Source organism: Sciurus vulgaris, assembly GCF_902686455.1.
Source record: "Sciurus vulgaris genome assembly, chromosome: 7".
Lineage (NCBI taxonomy): Eukaryota > Metazoa > Chordata > Mammalia > Rodentia > Sciuridae > Sciurus > Sciurus vulgaris.
Genome location: NC_136467.1, coordinates 105,891,493 through 105,915,564, shown reverse-complemented (window position 1 = coordinate 105,915,564; position 24,072 = coordinate 105,891,493). Strand labels below are relative to the sequence as shown.

At 37.6% G+C, this 24,072-nt stretch overlaps 1 protein-coding gene across 10 annotated transcripts in view; it reads right to left on the bottom strand.

Moving 5' to 3' along the window:
* Window positions 1-24,072, bottom strand: part of PKHD1 (PKHD1 ciliary IPT domain containing fibrocystin/polyductin) — a 448,592-nt gene that overhangs the window by 380,449 nt on the left and 44,071 nt on the right. For all 10 annotated transcript variants that reach the window (XM_079147500.1, XM_079147498.1, XM_079147502.1 and 7 more), the window contains 9 exons: window positions 23,092-23,276; window positions 22,072-22,194; window positions 21,383-21,488; window positions 20,254-20,529; window positions 12,287-12,417; window positions 10,150-10,285; window positions 5,397-5,592; window positions 4,853-4,920; window positions 1,596-3,203 (listed from right to left, as the gene is read on the bottom strand). In XM_079147500.1, coding sequence (XP_079003626.1) covers window positions 1,596-3,203; window positions 4,853-4,920; window positions 5,397-5,592; window positions 10,150-10,285; window positions 12,287-12,417; window positions 20,254-20,529; window positions 21,383-21,488; window positions 22,072-22,194; window positions 23,092-23,276 — 2,829 coding nt within the window. The remainder of the gene's footprint in view (window positions 1-1,595; window positions 3,204-4,852; window positions 4,921-5,396; window positions 5,593-10,149; window positions 10,286-12,286; window positions 12,418-20,253; window positions 20,530-21,382; window positions 21,489-22,071; window positions 22,195-23,091; window positions 23,277-24,072) is intronic.

The following is a 24,072-nucleotide window of genomic DNA, read 5'->3' as shown; positions in this document are numbered from 1 at the left end:
CATAAAATGAAAGTGAAACTAAAAGTTCCCCAATCACCTGTCTCACCCCTGGAGGTTTCCACATATGCAGTTTTTTGTGACTCCTTACAGAATTTTCAAACATAAATTTTTGATACAAAGGGATCACTCTATACATATTCTGCATCTGGTTTCTTAACTCAAAACTACAGCATAGATATGTTTCTAAACCTACATCATTATAGCTCATTTTAATAGTGACTTAGAATTTCATTACATGATTAAGGCACAATTTATTTAACAAATTTTCTATTGCTTAATACCTTCATTATTTCTCTTTTTGCTTTTGCTAAGCGTACTGTAATAATTACATATTTTAGGGACACTCATGTGAGTAAAGCTAGTACACACCTCTAGCTCATTCTCAGGTAGAGTTCAGTCTCCAGCCTTCATCCCACAAGGGGGTTGGAGCTACTTGCAGTCACCTGACAAACTTAAAAATAATGTTTTCTGCTTAAGGTGTATTTCATGATGCTCTTTATTCATGAAATTTAGGGAGTAGATAGGAAAATTTTGTAAGTATCCAACCCAAATACAATTATTGACTAAGGAAGCTGATTCAGATATGGGAGCACACACCTGAAATCCCAGCAATTTGGGAGTCTAAGGCAGGAGGACTGGGAGTTTAAGCCCAGCCTCAGCAATTCAGCAAAACCCTGTCTTGGAACAAAAACTTTAAGAAAGGTCTGGGGATATGTTCAGGACTAGAACGCCCCTTGATTTAATCCCCAGTACTGCAAAATTAAAAATAAAAATGGAAGGTGAGGCATGGAAAAGTCAAGTCTAAGTTAGCTACATTGGTGACAGCTACCAGTCCTAAATTCTAATCTCCAAAGTGTTCCACTCAATTGAGGCCAAATTTGTTCTAAAAAATGGCTTGATTATTATCTCATCAATCTAAGCTCCTGCTTCCATAATTTCCTGCAAAACCACCATCAAATCTGAGTGATCTTTCAGTGAACAGAGACCTAGATCTTCATGGGAAGAAAAGGCATGGCAAATCTTGGTACATGTAAAACAGAGGATCTGGTGGTGTAGCTCAGAGATAAAGCATTTGTCTCACACGCATGAGACCGAGCTTCATTCCCCAGCACTGCAACAAAACGAGACAATAAAAGTAGAGAAAAGCTCAACCAATGCAATTGTACTATGTTATTGGCTTACTATTGGTGGTGTATGAATCCATCTGTGAAATATTATAAAATGATCAAAATTAATCACAGTTAATAAATTTTAAACAATGCAAATTGGCATATAGGTCTAAAAGTAGGTGAAAGCATTTATATTCTTAAATGATGAAATTATGAGCTCTTACAAGATATTAATTTTAAACAAATTAAAAATGGTTAATGCATTAAATTAAAATACAATAAAATACTTAGAGAATAGGCATAGTTTCCTTGATGAAAAATAAATTCACAAATGGAGCATGACAAAGATGAGTCACAGGAAGACCTGAGACTCTACGAAGTCACCTGGGTATCTCTTCCCTTCTATTATACAAAGTGACATTGACTTCCCAGTTCTTGGAAGTAAGAGAAGTTACTAAGTCATTAAGTATTACCTGTTTGACTTACCGAAGTTCTCGGTCACTGCTGTAATAGTTACATTCAACATGAACACAAGAGCAGAGGAGGCCCACCCTCTAATGCAGTCATAACCTCTGATGTGGTACTTCCCCGCAGGAAGAAAAGGAACTGTGCACTGGAGAACCGTGTAGTTACCAGACACACCCACACAGGGTGTCCTCCCAATAAATATGTCAATATTGGTAGGTCCTGAGATCCGGGCCACTGCAAAGGTTAAAATGCCATCACTCTGAGAAACAGAGAGCAATTCTGGGGTGAAGGCATCACTGTAACCAACAACTCCAATGTTGAACCAGATTCCATCTACCTCCATTTCCAGAGCAACAGAGTGGTTCCCTGCAGGAACAATGCACTGGATGAGCTCAGAACTGATGTTCACTGTCCGACAGGCCTGTTGGCCAACAAATATTAATGTGGTGTTCTGTCCTCTCAGGATTGTGCCCTCTATAGCCAAGAGGCTTCCACCATGTATGCTGAAATTCTTAGGGAAATAATGAAAGACTTGAGGTATAATGGAGAAATGCCTAGAAATGTTACCAAAACAAGCATACCCATTGCTTGTCTGAACAACTGATAGGTAGTGGAGTCCTGGTGTCAAGCCACTTATTTGGCATGCCACCTGGCTTGCATTAAAGAAAGTTACATTGCAAAGAAGTTGATCATCTATAAATACCATTGGCTTATCAGCTCTGGTGCCCAGTCTCTGACCACTTATCAGCACAGTGGTCAGAGATCCACTGATGTCTGTGGTCAAGGCATCCACTACAGGACTTTTCTCCTCTTGCATGAAGAGAGTGCAATTCCCTTCACACTCGCTGGGCAGCCCATTGACCACAACTGTGATGTTCAGAATAAAGGAAGCTCCAGGCAAGTGGTCATCCATCAGGTTGATCTGGCAGAGAACTGTACTGTCTTCCAAATGCAAAATCATACAAGTAAAAGGACCTGAAAGGTTGACCTGAACTGACCTCCTTCTAGAGTTGAGAGCCAAGCCCCTGACAGTGAGCAAAGTCCCACCACACACAGAACCATGTGTTGGGAAGATGGTCATTATCCGAGGTGTCACCACAAATTGCTGGGGCACTGAGGACATGTTGGCAAATCCCATCTGCTTCTGACGCACTTGGACAGGATAGACACCTGCCTCCAGACTGTGCAGGGGAAAGGAGCACCCAGACAGGCTCAGGTTGCCCCCAAGAGACTGGGTCTCCACCTCACACTTTAAACTCCCCAGAAGAATGACAGAGTCAGAGAGGTTACTTCCTTCCACATACAACTTCAGGCTGCTATTTGTGACTTCTCCCGACAAGGCGGTGACCACTGGTGTTGCTGCCACTTCATACATGAAGGTGAGGCCCTTGCCCACCAAGCTTGCTGAAGGTCCATGGATGAGGGTCGTGTTGCCAGCCCAAACCTCCACAAGGGCCGGGATGGTGAGAGCATCTGTGTTGTGCAGCAGGGGGGCGGGTGAGGTCTCACACCAGATGCTCTCCTCTGTCAAGTTCAACTTGTCACAGGGCTGATTGCCCACGAGTACCCAAACCAAAGCTGGGTCCCTGCCAAACCCTCTTCCTGAGATGCTGATGATGGTTCCACCTGAAGTGCAGATATGGAAAACAAAAGTTAAAGCTGATTTTCCCTCGGAACTCACAGCCCCTGTGTGAGCGCTGAGGCAATCCAGTGCAAAGTGGGGTAACCTCGGTGATTTCACCTCACCCTCAGCAATGCTGAATTTGTGATCGTTCCTACAGGATTCAAATTCACATAACAGTAAAATAATATAAATTGTTACATATGAAGGAGGCTTGTAATATTCAGAAAAACTCTTTGAGTACTTTTGTAGATCCTGTAAATCACCACTTACATGCTTCCATGATAATGAAAAATCAAATTTAGTCTTCTTTGTCATCTGTTGTATTATCTGACATATTAGTCTACATTTTATATATGTACTCACCTTGCATACTAGAGAAATCAAGTTCACTGGAGTCTATTTATCTTCTATATTATTCTATAGATTATTCCAATAATTCATATATGGTATTATATATTCTTTATAATCTGTATTATATACATATGAGATATCAAAAGCCAGTGAAACTTACTAATGAATTTGCTATTATGTTCCCAGACATTATTAAGGGTTAGATATGAGGTGCTCCCCAAAAAGTTCATATTAGGCAATGCAGCAATGTTCAGAGATAAAGTGATTAGATTATGAGAGTTGTAACCTCATCAGTGGATTAATCCATTTGCTGAATTAATAATTTGAAAAGACTATTGTACTGGGAGGTAACTGTTGACAGGTGGGGAACGACAACAGGAAGTAGCTCACTGGAGGAGTGCCGTTGGGGTTTATATTTTGTTCTTGGTGCCTCAATCTCTCTTTGCTTCCTGGATGCCATCAGCTGAACAGTTTTCCTCCACTACATTCTTCCACCATGAAGTTCTGCCTCACATCAGGCCCCAAGCAATGGAGTCAGCTGACCATGGACTGAGACCTCTGAAACCATGAGCCAAAATAAACTTCTCTAAGTTTTTCTTATTAGGTTTTTTAGTCACAGTGAGGAAAACCTAACACAGACACTGTCTTACTCTTCGGTTGAGAGATGATCAAAGACCAAACTCCATCTTCAGAACAGAGGGTAGAGCCTCAAAACCCATATCATAACCAAATCTGTGGCATAGCTAACCAGATTTTAAAAGGATTTTCCTGTGCTCAGAAGGATTAAGGTGCTATTTCATGCAAGATCAAAACCATTATTCACAAGTGCATATATAACTCTTTAGTTTTTTTCTGACAATGCATAGTTTTAGAAATTGCTCTGTTTCTTGTCCTTACACTTCCCATTCTGGTATTTGTGGTTCTATTTCTGTTCCTCCATCTGTAATCCTGGAAGAAAGTACAGATACCAAAGACTCATTCCTTGGGTCCTTGCACATGCAGGGTCTAAGGCAGGAATATCTTCCCTTGTTTTCCTAATACCATTAGCTATTTCAGCCTTTCCTCTAGGAAAAAAAGAAAGCCAGGGATATCTCCTTTTCATAAAGAATCTTTAATTTCATTAGCTCCCTGAGCCAAAGCATTACCAAGTTTTCCCACCCTTAAATTATACTAGACCGTTGGCAAAGTCTCTTCCTGCTGTCCCATCTCTGGCCTCACCAGCTAATACAGGAATAAAATCTGCATATCCAGTAAATAGATTCAGTGATTAGATGACACTAGTGATATCAGAACTACTCACCAAAAAGGGACCCACAGCAAGGCTCCATGCTGAAGACTTCCGTGAGGTACTGGATATACAGATCAACCCTACAGAAGACAGGAAGATCATCAGGAAATATCCAACAGGGCTAGACAGAGAGAAAAGAAGGATGGAAGACAGAAGAGCTGTTTATATTTGGAGGGGGAGAAAGAAAAATAAATGGAGCAGTGATGTAGAGCAAGAGTGAATGATAATCAGAACAGAGAATAAAGGAAATGGTGAGGGAAAGATGCTGTGTAGGGCACTGTCCTGGGTCAGGGTCAGGTGGTGACATTGGTCCCATACACTCTAGCTACTTTTCAGAATTGGGAGAGGGAATTTCTAAAGAAATACCAGGCAGAGTAACTTCAGGGCAAAGAGGGAGCTGAGGGTGAGGAAGGACATAGCGGTGCCCTTAGTATAGACCATTTATCCAAAGCCCAAGATTAAATCTTACTAAAGATCCACAGCACAGACTTCCCTTCTTTGGGTACAGATGCCCACTGCCTCTACCCCAACCAAGTTCTGTAAAGTTCCACCTTACCCTTGTGAGGGAATGATGACCCCATTGATGGAAACTGAAATTCTGTGGAGGCCAGCTGGCAGTGGGGGCAGCACCACCTCCAGGCCCTGTGCCGTCTGTGCGTGTATCTGAGCCAAAGTGTCCTGGATGTGGGTTTCCACATCCAGATCTGAATAGTTCAGCATCTGGGCCATTCCAATGAAGAGGGTCTCGCCTCCTGGGTTGAGAAGAATCTGCTTACCTCTCTGATGAGGGTTTGTAGCCTCAACCTCTTATACTACACCAAAACACTTTTAGGATTAAATACATGGTCAGCCCTGAATATAATACACTAATTAAGACTTTTAACCTAACTTTTTTCATGAAATTTCTAATAAATCTTTTAATAGAGCTACCACCTAAAACCTCAAGGGTGTGAAGAGCAAAACTGTCAGGGCAATTATACTCAAGAAGCACTAACTTAATCCATGTAAAGGCAACTCAAGAATAAGTTTGACCACCAGAAAATCCTTGTTGTCCTTTCTCCAAATTTCCTTTTCTATCAATAGAAATCTAAAGCTCTATCTCCTGTGTGCAATGAACCTTAACATAATACTGTATGTGAGTGTAATAGCTCATAGTTTACAGTGCTTTCATGCACATGATCCCATCTGAGCACCTCTGTCCTGATGACACATATGAAACAGTTAGTATGACTGACATTTTGCATTTGAGGAAAGAGGTTCCACAACAAAAGCCTCATAACTAATGAATGGAAAAGTCAAGGCCTGGGCCCAGACTTTATTTTGAATTTCCATAGTTTTTTGGCGTAATTAGCAACTCTACTAAAATTCTGGATATTAAAGACAGTAGAATGAATCATATATTATTTTCCTATGTTCATATATGAATACAAAACCAGTGAAACTCCAAATCATGTACAAGAGTGGGATCCTAATTAGAATAAGTTATACTCCATGTATGTATGATATATCAAAATACACTCTACTGTCATGTACATCTAAAAAGAACAAATAAAATAAATTGATTAATTTAATTAAAGAAAATGCTATGAACACTTTAATTCAATTCCTTGTAACTCAAATACACACTGAGTCCTATAAAAAGATGCCACAAGGGGCACAAAAATAGTTAAATACAGACACACCCTCAAAGAAGATTTCAAAAAATAATGAAATAGGGGGCAAAATCACACCAATAGAAGATATGCTACAATAGAGGTCATAATTAAGAGTAAGATTATTCAAATCAGAACAGCATTCTGAATGTCAGGAAAGGTCTTATGTTAGGACAAAATGGCACTTGAAGTTTAATTCAAAAGATAAATCCCAAGAGACAATGATAAGTAATAGGGGGCTTAAAATTCAATTTTTCTTATTTAATTTTATCTAGTCTTGCATTGTACTTTCTCATTTAGTCACCTAGTGGTTTGGGCAAAAACAAAGAGAATTGGGTGACTTTTTGGGAGCGAGACACATGTAGATACCAGTAGGGACTCTATGAGGTTAAGTCAAGTTCATAGACTTCTGTGGATGAACACTAGAAAAGCTAATGCTGAGGAGTATCTACTGAATTTAATGTATTGTGACATTACATTAGAAATCTCCAAAGATTTCTAACTAAGGGAAGAATATATTGAAGCTATTCTTCCAGTCTATAGGATAAAAATAAACAATAGGGAAGGAGAAATGCAGTCTTCAGGTACTAGTCTTCAGGAAGTCCAGAATCAAGCATGCAACCACAGGTGTGGAAATAAGTATATCTGCCTTTCCTATGTCTCAGTGTGCACATAGCTTGGGTAGATCACCTCTGCAGTTCCTTTAGCCTTTAACATTGCAGAACCACTGCACAGATGACAGCTATAGGCTCCATGTCAACTAGATGAAGAGGAGAAAGAGGTTTCTTGGAAAAGTCAAAAAAGAGGGATGTGATTTAGTGGAGAGACTGTAACTCTGCATTCAAATCCTTGATCTGCCATTTATTACCTCTTTGATTTTGGAGAACTCACTCTGGGCCCTCAACACCTTGGATTTTTCATCAACAAGATGGTAATAAAGTTCATGTCAAGTTGTTTGTTGTAAGAATTAACTTAGATATCCTGGAGAAGCAAATAAGGTATAGAACACACACCCAAAAAATGTCAAGTGACTTCATATTTTTCCTCACTTCCACATCCTCTTTCCTTCTTCATGTCTTCCCAACCTCTTCTTCAAAGTCTGAGGTTGCATATTAAATCAAACTAAATTTGACCTGAGGCTTCCTGCATGCTTTGAGTCCCTGTGCAATAAACTACCATCTTGGGGCTGCAAATTAGTGCAGCCACTCTGGAAAGCAGTGTGGAGATTCCTTAGAAAACTTGGAATGGACCCTCCATTTGACCCAGCTATCCCACTCCTTGGCCTATACCCAAAGGATCTAAAATCAGCATACTACAGAGATACAGCCACATCAATGTTCATAGCTGCTCAATTCACAATAGCCAGACTATGGAACCAACCTAGATGCCCTTCAATTGACGAGTGGATAAAGAAACTGTGGTATATATACACAATGGAATATTACTCAGCCATTAAGAATGACAAAATTATGGCATTTGCAGGCAAATGGATGAAATTGGAGAATATCATGCTAAGTGAGATAAGCCAATCTCAAAAGGACAAGGGACGAATGATATCGCTAATAAGTGGAGGATGACACATAATGGGGGGGAGGGAAGGGTTAGTGTAGGGTTAGAGTTGGGTTAGGGAGGGGGGCAAGTATGGAGGAGAAAGAAAGTACTGTATAGAGGGTAAAGAGGGGTGGGAGGGGTGGGGGAGGGAAGGGGAAAAAAATAACAGAATGAATCAAACAACATTACTGTATGTGGATTTATGATTACACAAATGGTATGCCTTTGCGCCATGTACAAACAGAGAGGCAACATGTATCCCATTTGTTTACAATAAAATAAAAAAAAAAAAAGAATCAGCAAAAAAAATAAAAAATAAAAAAAAATAAACTACCATCTAACTAACTACAAACCTACTAACTACAAATTAAGCAGTAAACAAACTGAAATCCTAATGTATAAGTATATCCTTTATAATAACTAGCTGAGTCTCAGTCAATCATAGCAGATGAGTTTCAGCCAATCATAGGCTGTCAAGTGATTAGTCCATACTCAAACACGGTGAAGAGGGAGCTATAGCCGGTCAAGCTGCTTTTTGTCTCACTTCCATTTTCTGTCTATGCGTGCTGCCTGCCCACACTACAGAGAGGAGTGCTGCTATGAACCTCTTCTGGTTTTGAAGACTGCCAAATTTGTAAATCATTCTTTACTCAAACTGTTAAATTTCATTTGTCAAAAGTATTTCTTTAATAAGTGGTTGAGCTGGTGTTCACTCAGATGAAATTCTTTCTGACTATAATAACCACATTAATCATCCTGCACATCAAATGCATCCTCCTCGCGCTCTCTCCCCCCTCTCTTTCTTCCGTGTCATCTTGGCATCATTGTTACCATCAGCATCATTTCCTGGATGGAGATGTGCAGCACCCTAAATGAAAAGAGACTTTCCCAATAGGCTACACTTGGTGGATTTTATAACATGTTCTTTATTATGCCTGTAGAAAGGCTTAAATACAAGAATAAATTCTGAAAAGAATGCACTGCATCACATATGTCAATAACATGGACTTCCTGGGCACTTGGTAGATTGTCAAGCTAATCCTGAATATCTTTCAGGCACTAATACAATGCATTTACTCTTTTCATTATGGGTAGGAAAGTTTATCCGGAGCCTAAGTCACTGAAATCTGAATATAACATGGAGCCCTCTTCCTGGTTTTCTACCTTGTTGGGAAGAATCTATACCACTAGGGAATTTTACACACTTTGGTTGTCTCAGGCAGCAAATTTTTCTTCTGCACTATCTGAGCTGAATAATATTAAGAAGTTAAAGGACACTTCTCTTTAGTTATATATTCTTGAGCTATGGAAAATGAAAATAGTACCAGAAAAAATTGAGTGCAAACTTTTTCTTTGGGAAATAAGATGGTCTTTTTATAATAAACCCTTAGACATGGCTGCCATAAACTCCCTGTTACCTGGCATTCAAGTAACCAGAAAGGCATGTTATCTGCTTCTTTTCTGAATCTATATTGGTATGTCAGGATGAGAAATTCTTATAATTCCAACCCATCATGTCATTTGAATTATCAAAGGTTAAAATATTTCATGCAGTTGATACTACATACCCATTCTTTTTATACATATTAAGTCTGAAAGAATTCTTAATCTGGACACCTTATTCTCTAATTGTATTAAATTACTACCACAATAGGAATTGTTTCCAAAAATGGGGTTCAAATCTCAGCTTTGTTCCTTACTGAAGGAATAGACAAGTTACTTATTCTCTCTAGACAAGTAACTTATTCTCTTAGACAAGTTACTTATTCTCTCTAAGCTATAAATCCTAAAAATTAGTGGTAAGGACTAAATTAAGGTCTAATACATGTCTATGCTATTATTAGCATACACTGGGTACTCAATAAATATTTATTGAATTATTACCTTCAAAATATCACATAATTTTCAGAATGAACATATTCTCAATTTTAAAGAGGAAAAACGATGCAAAAAGAGAAATAACAGGAAGAAAATAGTTTACTGGTATTCAGGGAAAAAAGAGCTTTCATCTAAAATACAACAAAATTTATAGACTTTTGCTTTACTTTTTTATAGGCTAGATAGATGCTCAAAAATATAAAAATCTTGTAACATCATGTATTTTACCTGCTATGCTGCTTCTGTTTCTGCTTAGAGACAAAATCACTGGATTTAAAGAGGAGACATATGTAAATGCTCTGGGAAGAACTGTGGAATGACCCCCTCTGATAACAGTCACATTCACAATGTATCCATCTTTCCCCTGAAAAATGGGTTTTAAAATCCAATATCAGTTTGATTTGAGAAGAGAAGAAATCCATATGGAATTGTTTTAAAATGTTAATGAAATTGTCAATAAAAGGCATATTTATGACTTTTAACTGTCACACACACTCAAAGTAAGTATATAGATTAGGGAATTGCTATGTTGAACAGATGCAGAAGGATCTACTCTAAAAGGTAAACAGAAATGACTGGCAATTAACACACCAAATGTTTTGGAAAAAGGAATTTTAAAGAAATATTTATACCTAGCTAAACTATCAATCAAGTATCCAAGGGTTTTCAGACAGTCATTACTCAGAAAATTTCTTCCTGTATGTCTTTTGTAGCATATTTCTTAAAGTTATGATCTCACAGATAAATATAACCAAAAAAAGAAGATATAAATCCAAGAAACAGTGAATCTAATGAGAAAAGTAATCAAGTGAAGTACTGGGGTAAACTCTGTAGAATAACCCAGAAAATAACCAACCTGGATTGACACAGGAAAACAAGAAAGCATCAAAGAAAAGGAGTAACTGGCATGATGACTTTTTTTTTTAAAGATGTTGGATTTCTATAGTAAGGAAGACATAATAAGAAAAAAGGAACTCTAGGAAAAAACAGAAATACAAAAAAAGTATTTTCTATGTTTCTGTCAGCATCATTTAAATAATTATAATATATACATGCTATATTGATTTAACAAATAAAGTTACTAGAATTCAAAATAATTTATTATTTCAAAAATGGGACTAGAAGGAAGAAAAGCAGGTAAGAGAACATGATGGCTTATTTTCCTTTGAAACTTTGTATATATGACTTTGATCAAAATCAGAAGTTTACATTTTAATGTTTATCTACTCTTATAAAGGAAACCCAAACAGTACAAATTTACCCATTCAAAAGGTAAACATATATTAAAAATATATATTAAAGACATAATTCCCAGGGTTGGCCAAAGTGCCCAAAATCAGACATTTGCACAGTGATGGCAGGAATAGAAATTGAAAAGGAATTTCAAACAACTGAATACTAGATATCAAAAAAAAAAAAAGGTTTATAATTTAGATTGCTTTATCCTGGGGCAAAAACATGTGCTAAAAAATTATAGTTTCTAAGATGATCAAAATTTCAGTTTATAATAGAGAAAATCTAGAAATTATCTACATGCCAAACAACTGGAAAGAGTTAAACAAATTAAAATACAATATACTGGAATTTCATGTAGTTTACTTATAAAAGCCAATTTTTCATAATATTTAAGGAACTAGATAAGATGAAATTTCAGAACCAGTGGTCGAAGGATATTCTTAATCCTACCTTCCTATAGATCTTTGTTCACTAAACAGACACCTTTGGGGATCATGTGTGTGCTACGTATGTTGACCCCAATCAACCCTGAACAGAAATCCAACTGCTGCTATGAGTGGCTCACCACCTACACCAGGAAAGAGCCCCAGCTTCCCTTAATGGGCCATGACAGAGAACTAACAAAAAGAAAATGAGACCTCAGGGACTTGCTTTTAAAGGAATAGAAAGCAGTGAGAAACTACTAGAAAGACACTTCAAAGGAATCAGGTATTCTATAAGACTCAAGTTCCACCATTCACATCCATGCCAAAACACAAAATTGTTGGTGAAAACTAAGCTATTTGTCATTTGCTTAAGAAAGAAGAGGAATTATAAGATATTTAAACTACCACCATAATGTGTACTAGATAAAAATGCATTTATTCTGTGGCACTAATATTCACTGAACATGTAGACTAGAACTGTCTGGATTGTCTTATTATTAAAAGAATTAACAGATGTTGAATACAAACACCATCAGTAGGAACAATTTCCCCCTTCATAGAAAAATAGATAATAATATAAGCATACTCTCATGATCAGAAGTTTATGTCAGTTAATTTAATTTTAAGAAGTTCTTAGTTGAAGACCTTCTGTAAATAACGGTTGCCCATTCAGAGAACAGGAGATGCCAAAGGATTCCACTTACCCTGGGTGGAATTTTGCACTGAATTGTTTGAGAATTGCTTGTGGTGATGTTAATGTCACAAGACTTAGATCCAAATAACACCAGACTAACACCTTTCAAACTAGAGCCTCGGATGGTGGCCCAGAGCCCTCCTGTGACAAAAAAAAAAAAAAAAAAAAAAAAAAATTCATATGGGATTCACAGGCATATAGGCAGACAAAAATTAATTACCCATACAGGAGAGAAAATGAAATTAAAATATGAATTTCCTTAGTCAAAACACAAAGCCACGCTAAAACTACAGAAAAAGACTGAGTCAAAATATACAAATTACCATAGATAGAGAAATATTGGCCAGAGGGCAGAAAGAAGTAGTGACGCATCCTGAAGACCTTTAAGAATAAAACTACGGATGACTCTGCCACAAGTCACAGAAGCACACAGACTCTGAAAAGTCTTTCTGTCCTAGATTCTAAAAATCATCAAAATATCTTTCTGCAATCCTATAAATCTTATCCTTTTCCTGAAAAACCAAGAGAGCATCATGATCAAAAGAGCAGTGTGCTCAGAATCAAGATCACAGAACACTCTGCTACTTGAAGCAGGTCATTTGTAGCATTGTCCCTCCACTCACCGGCTCTCACTTTCCTCATCTTAAATGAGGGCATTAGCCCTTCCAATTTTGATTTGATACCACACATACTAGGTTCTAGTCGCCAGGATGGTTTAGAAATGACTGGCACTACCACCCACTGCGATCAGGATTTCTCTGCCAGCCCCTGAAAAGCAACCAGCTCCTCACTACAGACATTGATCAGAAGAGAGATAATGCCAGTACTGCTGGTACCGTGGTATAGGGTCTTATTTGGAGAAGCCCTTGGTCTAGCTGATGAACAGAAAACTCACTTATTATTAGAATAGAAATGATTCAGGTCTGCCTTTCTCCCAAGAAGGTGATTCATGAGAGTATTGAAGGCCACCAAATAGACACTTTACCCCTTCAGAGTAGGGAGGGGGTGGGGGCCAGAGGCATGTCAGGAAGAGAAGGGAAACTCACACAATCTAAAGAAAAGCCTTGGAAACAAAGTGACTGGGTGGAGTAATTTCCTGAAGTTAAATACGTAGCTTGTCCTGAAGATTCAGAGCAAGGACATAACACACTTTTAACAGAGATACAGCCACATCAATGTTCATAGCTGCTCAATTCACTGTAGCCAGATTGTGGAACCAACTTAGATGCCCTTCAGTTGATGAATGGATAAAGAAACTGTGGCATATATATACAATGGAATATTACTTCGCCATGAAGAATGATAAAATCATGGCATTTGCAGGCAAATGGATGAAATTGGAGGATATCATGCTAAGTGAGATAAGCCAATCTCAAAAGACTAAAGGACAAATGATCTCGCTGATAAGCGGATGAGGACATATAAGGGGAGGTATGAGGGGTTAGTGTTAGGGTGAGGGTTAGGTTTAGGGTTAGGGATAAGGAGGGTGGTAAGAATGGAGGAAGGAAGGATGTATAGAGGGAAAAGAGGGGTGGGAGGGGTGGGGGGAAGGGAAAAAATAACAGAATGAATCAAACAATATTGCCCTATGTAAATTTATGATTTTCAATTAAAATAAAAAAAGAAAGAAAAAAATAAATGAAAGAATAAAATAGAAGGAAAAGGCAACATAAGAGCAACATAAGAGCTAATATGTGGAAACAAACAATGTGAAAAACAAAAGAAGATCAAAAATATGAAGAAACTTTATAATGCTGCTGAAAAAATTAATGGATAGATTAAAATTTAGGTAAGAATATTAAAATAAAAGGATGGAGTGAATATTGCAATCTCTCTAAATTAAACAAAAGTACCAATGGAATTCCATAACTAGATTGGACAATCTAGTTAAAAAATTCAATGAAAAATAAACAAAAATAAGTTAAGAGCAAAAATTTCAAAGGTAAGAATAAAGAGATCTTCTTCTAGGCATTAAAATATCTTGAAAAAAATATAATCAAAATGTTATAACGGAGCCTGCTTGGACAGCTCAATGGAAGAGAATAGGGAGTCCAGGAAGAACTTCAGATAAATATGTAGCTATAGGATATGATAAATATGACATTTCACATAAGTGAAAAACATATGGACTATTCAGTAAATTTTTAAAAGTGTATAACACTGAAAAAAATCTGAATTTGTACCTCACAACTTTCACAGAAATATATTCCAAATTCATCAAATATTTTAGACGATCAAAGAAAGCACAAAAAAATCTAGGAGGAAATGGAAGAATTTTAATTTTATATAACTTCAGAGACTGAAAGTTCATTCTAAGTATTTTATAAACCCCAAAGCCACAAAAGGAACATATAACTTATTACATAAAAATTAAGTTATTTAGCCAGGTGTGGTGGCACATGACTGTAATCCCAGCTACTAAGAGGCTGAGGCAGGAGGATCCCAAGATAAAGACTAACCTGAGCAATGTACCAAGATCCTGTCTCAAAATAAAAGCTTTTAATTCTTAAAAAGACTGGCGATGTAGATCAAGTGTAGAAAGCCTGCACGTATGAGCCCTGGGCTCAATCCTCAGTACCATTAAAAAAATATATATGATATGTTTAACACATTTATGAATTGCAAAAAATAGAAAATGAAGAGACAAATAAAATCGCTAAGAAAGAACAACAATCCAAGTAGAAAAATATGAGCTAAAGAAATGAACAGACAGTTCATTTAAAAAAAGATATTATGCCTCTTAAACACACTAAAAAATATTCAATTTCTGTTGCTTTTTTCCTAAAAGACTGATTTAAAAAACCAAAAAGACTGGAAACATGCTGTTTTATTAAGTTGTGGTCACTAGTTTTCATATTCAATACCCACATAGAGAATAAATCATATAATCTATAAAGAGAATACACTTATCAAAATTTTAAATACATATAACCTTCTGATCCAGGAATTCTACTTCTAATTAGAAAGTTCTACTAATACATTTACACATATGCAAGATGTGATAACTGCATATCCACACACAAAAGAATAAAGTTGGACCCTGTTTGAGGTTGAATTGTGTCTCCTCAAATGTATATGTTGATGTCCTTGTACCCAGTACTACACAATGTGACCTTATTTGGGACTGGGATTTTTGTAGATGTAATTAGTTAAGATAAAACAGGGCTAAATTGGGATAAAGGGGGCCCATAATCCAATATAATTGGTGTCCTTATAAAAAGGGAAATTTGGACACAGACAAGACACAGGAAGAATGCCACATGAAGACAAAGGTTGAGATCAGGATGATATTCTATCAGCTATGGCATACCGAAGGTTGCCAGTCAACCACAGAAGCCAGGGAAGAGCATGCAGCAGATTCTTCCTCAAAGGTTGATGCATGAAGAAACCAACCCTGCTAACACCTTGATCTCAGACAATACCTTACTGCTGTTTAAGGCACCCAATTCATGGTACCTGATTACAGCATCCCTAGCAAACCAATTCAAACTGCTACCTCCTATTGTATAAAAAAAAAATTAACTCAAGTCTACGAACTAAAATAGTCTAAGATCTAAACTAAGTGTAAGAATTGAAAAACTATAAGAACACAGGCATAAATCTTTTTAACACTAGATTAGGCAATGATTTCATAGATATAGTGCCAAAACCAAAACTAACAACAACAAATATGAACTGGACTTCACCAAAATTAAAAACTTTTGTAGGGTTGGGGATGTGGCTCAATAGTAGAGCACTTGCTTGGCATGCATAAGATCCTGGGTTCGATCCAGCCCCATGGAAAGAAAAAAAAAAAAAAAAAACACTTTGTGCCTCAAATAACAGTTTAAAATTAACAAAACGACCCACAGGATAGAATACAATATTTTTAAATTATACATCTGATAAAAAGTATTTGGAATATATTTTTTAAAATAACCTTTAACTCAACAATAAAATGAAAATAACCCAACTTTCAGTATCGGCAAAGGATTTGAGCAATCACTTCTCCAAAGAAGTTAAACAAGTGGCCATAAGTACATGAAAAGATGCTAAATATCATAAATTAGTAGGAAAATGCAAATCAAAACCACAACGAGTTACCACTTTACAACCATTAAGTCGGCTACTATAAAAAGCAAACAGAAGCAAAAACAGCAATGATGAGTGCTGGTGAGGATGTGGTGATGCTGTAACCCTCTTCTACTAGCAGTGGGAATGTAAATTCATGTAGCCATTCTGGACCAGTTTGGTAGGTCCCCAAGAAGTGAAAGACAGTCACGATATGGCTCAGCAATCCTGTTCCCAGATATATGCTCAAAGGAACTGAAAATATGTGTCCCCCTAAATCCTTGTCAGAGGCACTATTATACTTAACAGTCAAAAAGAACAAACAACCTAAATGCACATCATAAGGCAAATGGATGAACAAAATGTGGTATATCCATACAATGGAATATTATTTAACCATAAAATGGTATGGCATACTGATACATGCTATAATAGAGACAAACCTTAAAAACATAATGCTAGTAGAGAAGCTAGACAAAAAAAAAAAAAAAAAAATTGACATGTTGAATGTTTTATTTTATATCAAATGTCCAGAATAGGCAAATTCTTTGAAATAGAAAATAATTAGTGCTTGCCAGGGACTGGGAGGAGGGAGGAATAGTGAGTGACTACTAATGAATACAAGGTTTCTTTTAGAGATACAGAAAATGTTCTTGAATTAGATAGTAACGAGGGGCGAAACTTTGTGACTATACCAAAAACCATTGAATTTTACATATTTAAAACATTAATTTTGGAGTCATATTGGTTAAAATATATTGTTATATTGTATGCTGTATAAATATGTAACAACAATTCCCACCATTATATACAAGTATAATGTACCAATAAAAATGTGGAAAACAAAAACCAAAAAAAAGATGAATTTTGTGGTGTGGGAATTATGTCTCAATTTTTTAAGTTCAAAGAAAGATCATTTGGAGTAAAAAAAAAAAATAGAACTCTACTGGTACATGGCCCTAGTGCAAGCCAACATCACATCACCTCTTTTCTTGGATGATAGTAATAGGGTTCCAGGCTCATCTTTGCCTTCCTGCAGAATGTTCTCATACAACAGCCCAAGTCAGATCATGTCACCTCACTTAAAAGTCTCCACTGGCCCTTATCTCATGCAGAATAAAAACTAACCACCATTCATCATCTGCTCCTGGTCATCTACCACACTTTCTCACTCTATCTAGTCCATATATGGCAACCTCCTTGTTCCTGGAATCAGCCAAGCTCATTCTAATTCAAGGCACCTTTGATGTTTCTTTTGCCTCAAGTTCTCTGCCCCAGGATTTCCCCAGGACTCATTCCCGCACTTCATCCATGTCTGTGCTCTCTGGGCCATCCATGCCATGCCTCCAATGCCAACGACCATCCTAGCACACAAACTCCTCCATTATACTTCGTTCCCTTCCCTTCTTGATTTTTCTCCTATATATTTACCACCACTTCCCTGAAAAAAGGAACTTTGCTTTTATTTGCTGTTTTCCCAGCATCAATATTGCCTGGCACATAAGAGCTAAGTCAATTTTCATCATTCTGATCATCATTGAAGGCAGTCATTGAGAAGGTGACACTTTCCATTCCTCATTGACAGCTGAGGTCCCTCTCAAGGGCACTCACATAAGCAGAAGGTTAGTCTAGCTAGCACGAGAGGGGACCAAAGTAGTATGAGAGGCACAGCCAAGATTGTCCTCAAAAAGCTTTTCAAGGGCACTTCAGCATATGGGTAAGTACTGATTTTTAATATTACAGATCATATTATATATATTCATTGCATACTCAGCTCTTCTTTTATTCTTTTCTGATAGTCCTCAGCCTGTTGTTCTTTAAAGCCCTTCTAGCACAGTTCTCAAACTGTATTATTCAGAGATTTTCTGAGGAGTCTTTTAAAATACAGATCAGTTCAGGAGTCTGGGACGGGCCTGAGGCTCTACGCTTCTAACAAGCTCCCAGGTGATCCAGACTCGGCTGGTCCAGGACCATACTTTACGTACCAATGTCTTCAGCATCTGGCAAAGGACTCTGCAGGGTGGCACAGTTAGTGTTCATGTGAGTGACTAAGGTTGGCTGATGCTACGTAGGTGACAGGGGGAGAGCAGGGTGACAGAGAAAGTTTAAATGCAGGAACAAGGAAGCAGCAGCCGGAGCCTCTCTCTCTCTTTCCCTCCATTACCTGTAGTCTTAATAGAAGTAAATTTGCATCCAACTGGCATTTATCCCTTCTCAGAGTTTTCCTCCATTTGATAAAATATAAAGGGGTGATGTATGAGCTCCTCAGACCTTTAAATTCCTTCACATGGTTGGTACAGCATACAGTGACCAACTGATTTCCCTAGGACCAATATTTAACACTCAAGGTTCTGCATCCCAGTTTTAAAACTCAAAATCTTGCATCCTGGGAACATACTCCATCCCAGGAGAATCGAGACAGTTAGCCATTGCCCCTATGCAAGGCATTCTGTGTAGGGGACTGAGCTACCCATTTGTCCATACGGTGTCTAAAATCTAGTGGGGAGAGATGAAGAAGGTTACTGTGGCCTGAACTGCAAAGTTAACTCTGTAAGAAGATCACAAATCTTACAAATCTCATGAGAAGACTATTATATGCCCAAAACTCAAACTAGTAATTATTTGGGTTAACATGAAATATGAATTTTCACTCTCAGCACTACTTGTCATATGGATCCTTCCTAAAACCACTAAGAAATAAGAGCTTTCTCTGTTTTATGAGCAGAGAAGAGGTGGAGTAGCCCTTGTGATTTACTCTTCCAGGCCAAGTAGAGTCAGAAACAGATTGTTCCTTTGAACAATGAGTTTGCAGCCAAAATACACTGCTTTAAAATGTGTTCTAAGCTACAGGCTTCTGGTCACCAGAACAAACAATGACAAAAATCCAGAGCATTAAGGAAAGAGTTTTATGCTCCAAAATTTTTACATTAGCAAACATAAGCATGAGTATTCCTGAGATTCTTACAATCCAACTGGGTTGTTTTTTAACTGGTAGTGTCCCCTAGAAAGTAGCAAGTCATGAAGAAATCTCTAGTTTTCCATGGAACTAAGACCCAGTCCACGGAGCTGATATTATCAAGGCCCACTGCCCTCTGGATCCTCACTACTTAAACAAGAGTTGTCTTTGCACACTAATCAAGTATCCAAGTATACATCAGTTAATGCACACTTGTAAAATATCAACAACGCACAAAGTTCCTAGTGGGCAAGGTCTGTATTTCACATTTGTTGAGTGATTTTACTTTTAAAGAGGCTTTCACAACTGTTGAGTCATTTCCTCTTACACAAGCCAGGTAGCCTATAGGCAAAGCATCATTTGCAGTTGTATTGGCAAGACCATGACAGCATGGTGCATCTTTGCAGCAAGGAAACTTGACATCAGAGAACTGGTTTATTCGCTGACTCTGCCTTTTCCATGTGAAGCCTTGGTCAAGTCACTTCCCTCTAAGAACCAACATTATCTCATCTGAAAAATGTGGACAATCATCCTATCTGTGGGGCAGGTGTGAGCATTTAGGACGTGTGGCTACTCAGAAGAGGTATTGTTGCTGTCATTATCATTATTAGGAAACTAAGTCCCCTGGAAGCAACTACAACTTCTAAGTTCACACATTTGACTTGAGATAGCACAAAATCCCAAGAATGTTCTGACTCCCAGTCCAGCATTGTTCCCACTAGGCAAATGGACTCAGTGACTGGGTGACTTAAACCATATGCCTGACACCACAGCCAACCTGCAGTATGTTACAAGGGAGTTCACTTAAGGGCTCAAGGGTCTGTTGCTTATTAGAAGAAATGTTTAGAAAACAGAAAGCTGTGAATTATAGCATATATGGAATTTATTACACTGTAGGATGACATTTAGCATTCTGGCAAGAGAGTTAGCTTCAGAGAATGAGATGCATTGCAAGGCCCTGCCCATATTACCAATCTCTGCAGCTCTGGAAGGCTCCACAGTGTCCAGCCTGGGTCTCACATACAGGAAGAGGCCTTCTCCACTGGTATTGACAGCAAGACCAAAGGGTCTCACCAACACTGAGACTGGATACACTCCAACTGGCAGCAGGCCTGTCTGACACACTACATTTGTTTGGTTTGAGAAAATAACTTTGCAACTTATTTTGTTCACTGAAACCTGTAAAGACTGGGAATCACCAGAGAAACCAGTTCCAGTAATATAAACCAGTAGATTGATGTCACCATCTGGAAAGAAGAAAGAAATTTAAAAACAAAAACAAAAACAAAAAAAATCATATGATATCACTCTTTCACATCAAAGAATGAAATTATGGTTTTTGCAGATAAATGGGTAGAGTTGGAGAATATAATGCTAAGAAAATAAGCCAATCCCAGAAAACCAAAGGCCAAATGTTTCTCTGATTTGCAGATGCTAACTCACAATAAGGGCAGAGAGGGTTGGGGAAGAATAGTTACCTTAGATTAGGTAGAGGGGAGTGAAATGGGGGATATGGGGTAGGAAGGATAGTAGAATAAATCAGACATTATTATTGTATGTACATATATGACAGAATGGTGGGATTCTACATCATGTACAACCAGAAAAATGAGAAATTAAACTCCATCTATATATGATGTGTCATGGTGCATTCTACATGTCATTAAAACAATTTTTTTAAAAAAGTTATTGAAAATAAAAAAAATTATTCTATTTCATTCTTCCCTCCTAAAACTCAGAGAGTCAAATGCTGACTCAACTATTGGACAACTGCTTTTTCTATTGTAGCACACAGACTCCAACTCAATTTTCTCAAACTAGTAATGAGAGGTCATTGCTCAATTTAAAATAAATCAAAATGAATATTTCAAAATAAGGGGCAAAGAGAAAAAAATTTTTAAGTTATCAAAAAAAATCACTTGTTTCCCTTTCAAATAATAAATATATCCCCTAGTAGAATCCCAAGATGTATCTTCTACTGCATTATTCAACTTCCACTTAATGAACTAACACACCTTATACCCCTCAGCAACATAACATCTATTAAAATCATTGAGTCTAAGATTCACGACCATCTCAGTGCCAAGTCACTAATCATACCAGAGGAACACCACACAGAAAGGACACTGGGAGTTGACTGTTGGAGGTATTGGAAAGCACAGGAACCCAGGCAATGAGCGGGTATATCATTCACTCTTACAACCACCTGAAACAAAGTAAAAGAAGTAAAATCAAACATAGATACTTCATATGCACTAGGACAGCCATAAAGTACTTGTGAAGATTTCCCAAATTAAAGTATGCTAATGACTCTCTTATTCCCATGTCTTTCTTCTATTTTCTCAGTAATAAGCCTAAAGCCTAAAATTGTAATGAATGGCACAAAACAGGTTAAGTGTTCTTAAAATTGTGGTAGAAAGACTGAAATTCATGTTTACAGTTACATATGCTATCTTTTTTATTTTAAGATGGGATCTCACTGTTGATTCCCAAGCTGGTCATCACAAACTCAGGAGATCTGCTTCAGTTTCCTGAGAGTTGGGACTATGGGTGCATGCCACCACCCACAACTGAATATTCTAAATCTTTAGTAAATTTCTTCTGCAAATAGAAGTTAATTTCATAAATGTAAGCTACACAGACTGTTGATCAATCTATTTTCAACTGGGTACTGCCCACTCATGTGAAAAACCCTTTCTTTGAGGCTAAAGGCCAAAGAAATAGGCACCTTCCTTCCACCTTCACTTCATGAACTGCTGCCTGCACCTCAGAGACCCAAATGCTTTTACCTGAGTGTGCTGGTTGGCAGTAGCCAACATGTCTCCAAACACAGGTCCAAGAAAAACTCCACCATCAAATACCACATGGGTGGTTACAGCAGGATTCATTCCAGTCAGACTTTGATCAGACACCTGAGACAGTTAAATTTCTGATAAGTTCTGTCATGGAATAGAAATCTATTCTTGATTAAAACAAATGATAAGAGGTTTTTTTTCATATTCTGTTTGAGATATTCAGATAGAGAGTGTAGTTGAAGTGACAAAGAATTAAAATTTAGAAACCTACAGTAGTAATAGCTAATGAAAGCCCAGCAGATGAGAGGAATATTGATCGGAAAATGAGACATCCAAAAAGAGACATAAAAAATCAATCTTCTTAGTCCTGTGATATTTTTCTTCTATATTTTTTCTGTATTTCATATGATTGCAATCCAAAATACTAAAATGAAATGTAAGAAAACAGTGCTTTGAGATAAGAGCACTTTCTCCATCTCCACCCCATGGTTTTGTTTGAAAACCAGATGACCCGTAATACCATATAACTGGAATAAAATTTCATCATGGACTTTATTTTATAATAACCAAATGCTAGATGTTCATTAGATTATTTTTTTAATCCTAAATATGCAAGAGCATCTGGTTTTGTCATTATCCAAAGACAGCAAATCCTTCTCTAAACTTCCTTCTGTTCTGCCATCTGCCTCCATGAAAATCTAAGTCAATCACATCTGCTTAAATTATCCAATAACAGATGTGGAATTATTGAACAACGGACACTGACCAACAACTTCTCTATTTCAGAGAGTTAGCAAAAGAGACATTGAGTTTAAATTGCTCAATGGGAACACAAAGTGCAAAATACATGTTGAAAACTTCTAGAAAGAAAACACAGAATCCCTTTACTTGAATATTCCAACAAAATAATAATTCCTGAGAGTTTTAATTCATATAACTCTGATTTTCTTTGTATTTTTACAAAATTTCCCTAAGGCACCCAATTCATAGCACCCAAAGTGGTACCATACATACTCTGATAAAATTGGGCAAATCCCCAATCTGGGTGGACCAGGAAAGGGTCCAAACATGTTCATAGCAAGAGTTTAGATCCTCCTTCACAGTGAAATCACTGACATTGAGGTATCTGGAGGTGAAGTCATCAGCATTGTCCTGTAAGAGTTTGTGAAGGTTCCCAGCAGAAATGTGCACAGGGACATCTGTAAGGGAAGGTTTTGGTATAGAAAACACAGGACTGATTAATCCATCTTGCAGGGTCTCATCATCAAGGATGACAGAGAATAAACACCAGGATGCCTGCTAACTTTGCAGGAGACCCTCAAATTCAAAATATAACTTCAAGAGAACTTTCAGCCCTAGCTAAAACATTTTTCCCAATGCAAACACAAGTAGATGCCCACTTTTTATGTTGTAATATCTTCCATCAGAATCATATCAAATAGCAGGCAGAGAACACAGTTGATCAGACAAAACAGTCTCAACTGTCAAAGTAGAAGCATAAGCTCCAGACCTATAGAAAAGGCTGAAAGTCTAATTAAACATTGAGTTTTCCCTGGAAAATGTTAGCTGGTCCTGTGAACAGAGAAAAGTTGGCCACTTTTCACAGGGAGTGGGGGAGGCATACGGCAGCTGACACCCATAAAAACTTAGCCAACCCAGCTGAGGAATGTTGGCATTTAACTTCGGTTTCTCTATTAGAATTTCCTTTAAGCCCAACCACCTGCTTCCCCATTCCACATCCCCACAGAGAAATAACAAAGCTCTGTGTTTGAACCCTGCTTCATGCTTTACCAAAAGTTTCCATTTCATTAGCTGCTCCCAACAGCCCGGTGAGGTGGGTCACTTGGGTACTGATGCCTACTTCAGAGAGGAGGAAAATGAAACCTAACAATATTCACAAGCTTGCCAACCTGGTGAGAGAGGTTTAGATTAAAACCCGGGGTGCCTTCTACTGACGCAAGAGCCCTCCTCTTGAATTCCATGCTGCCTTAAGGG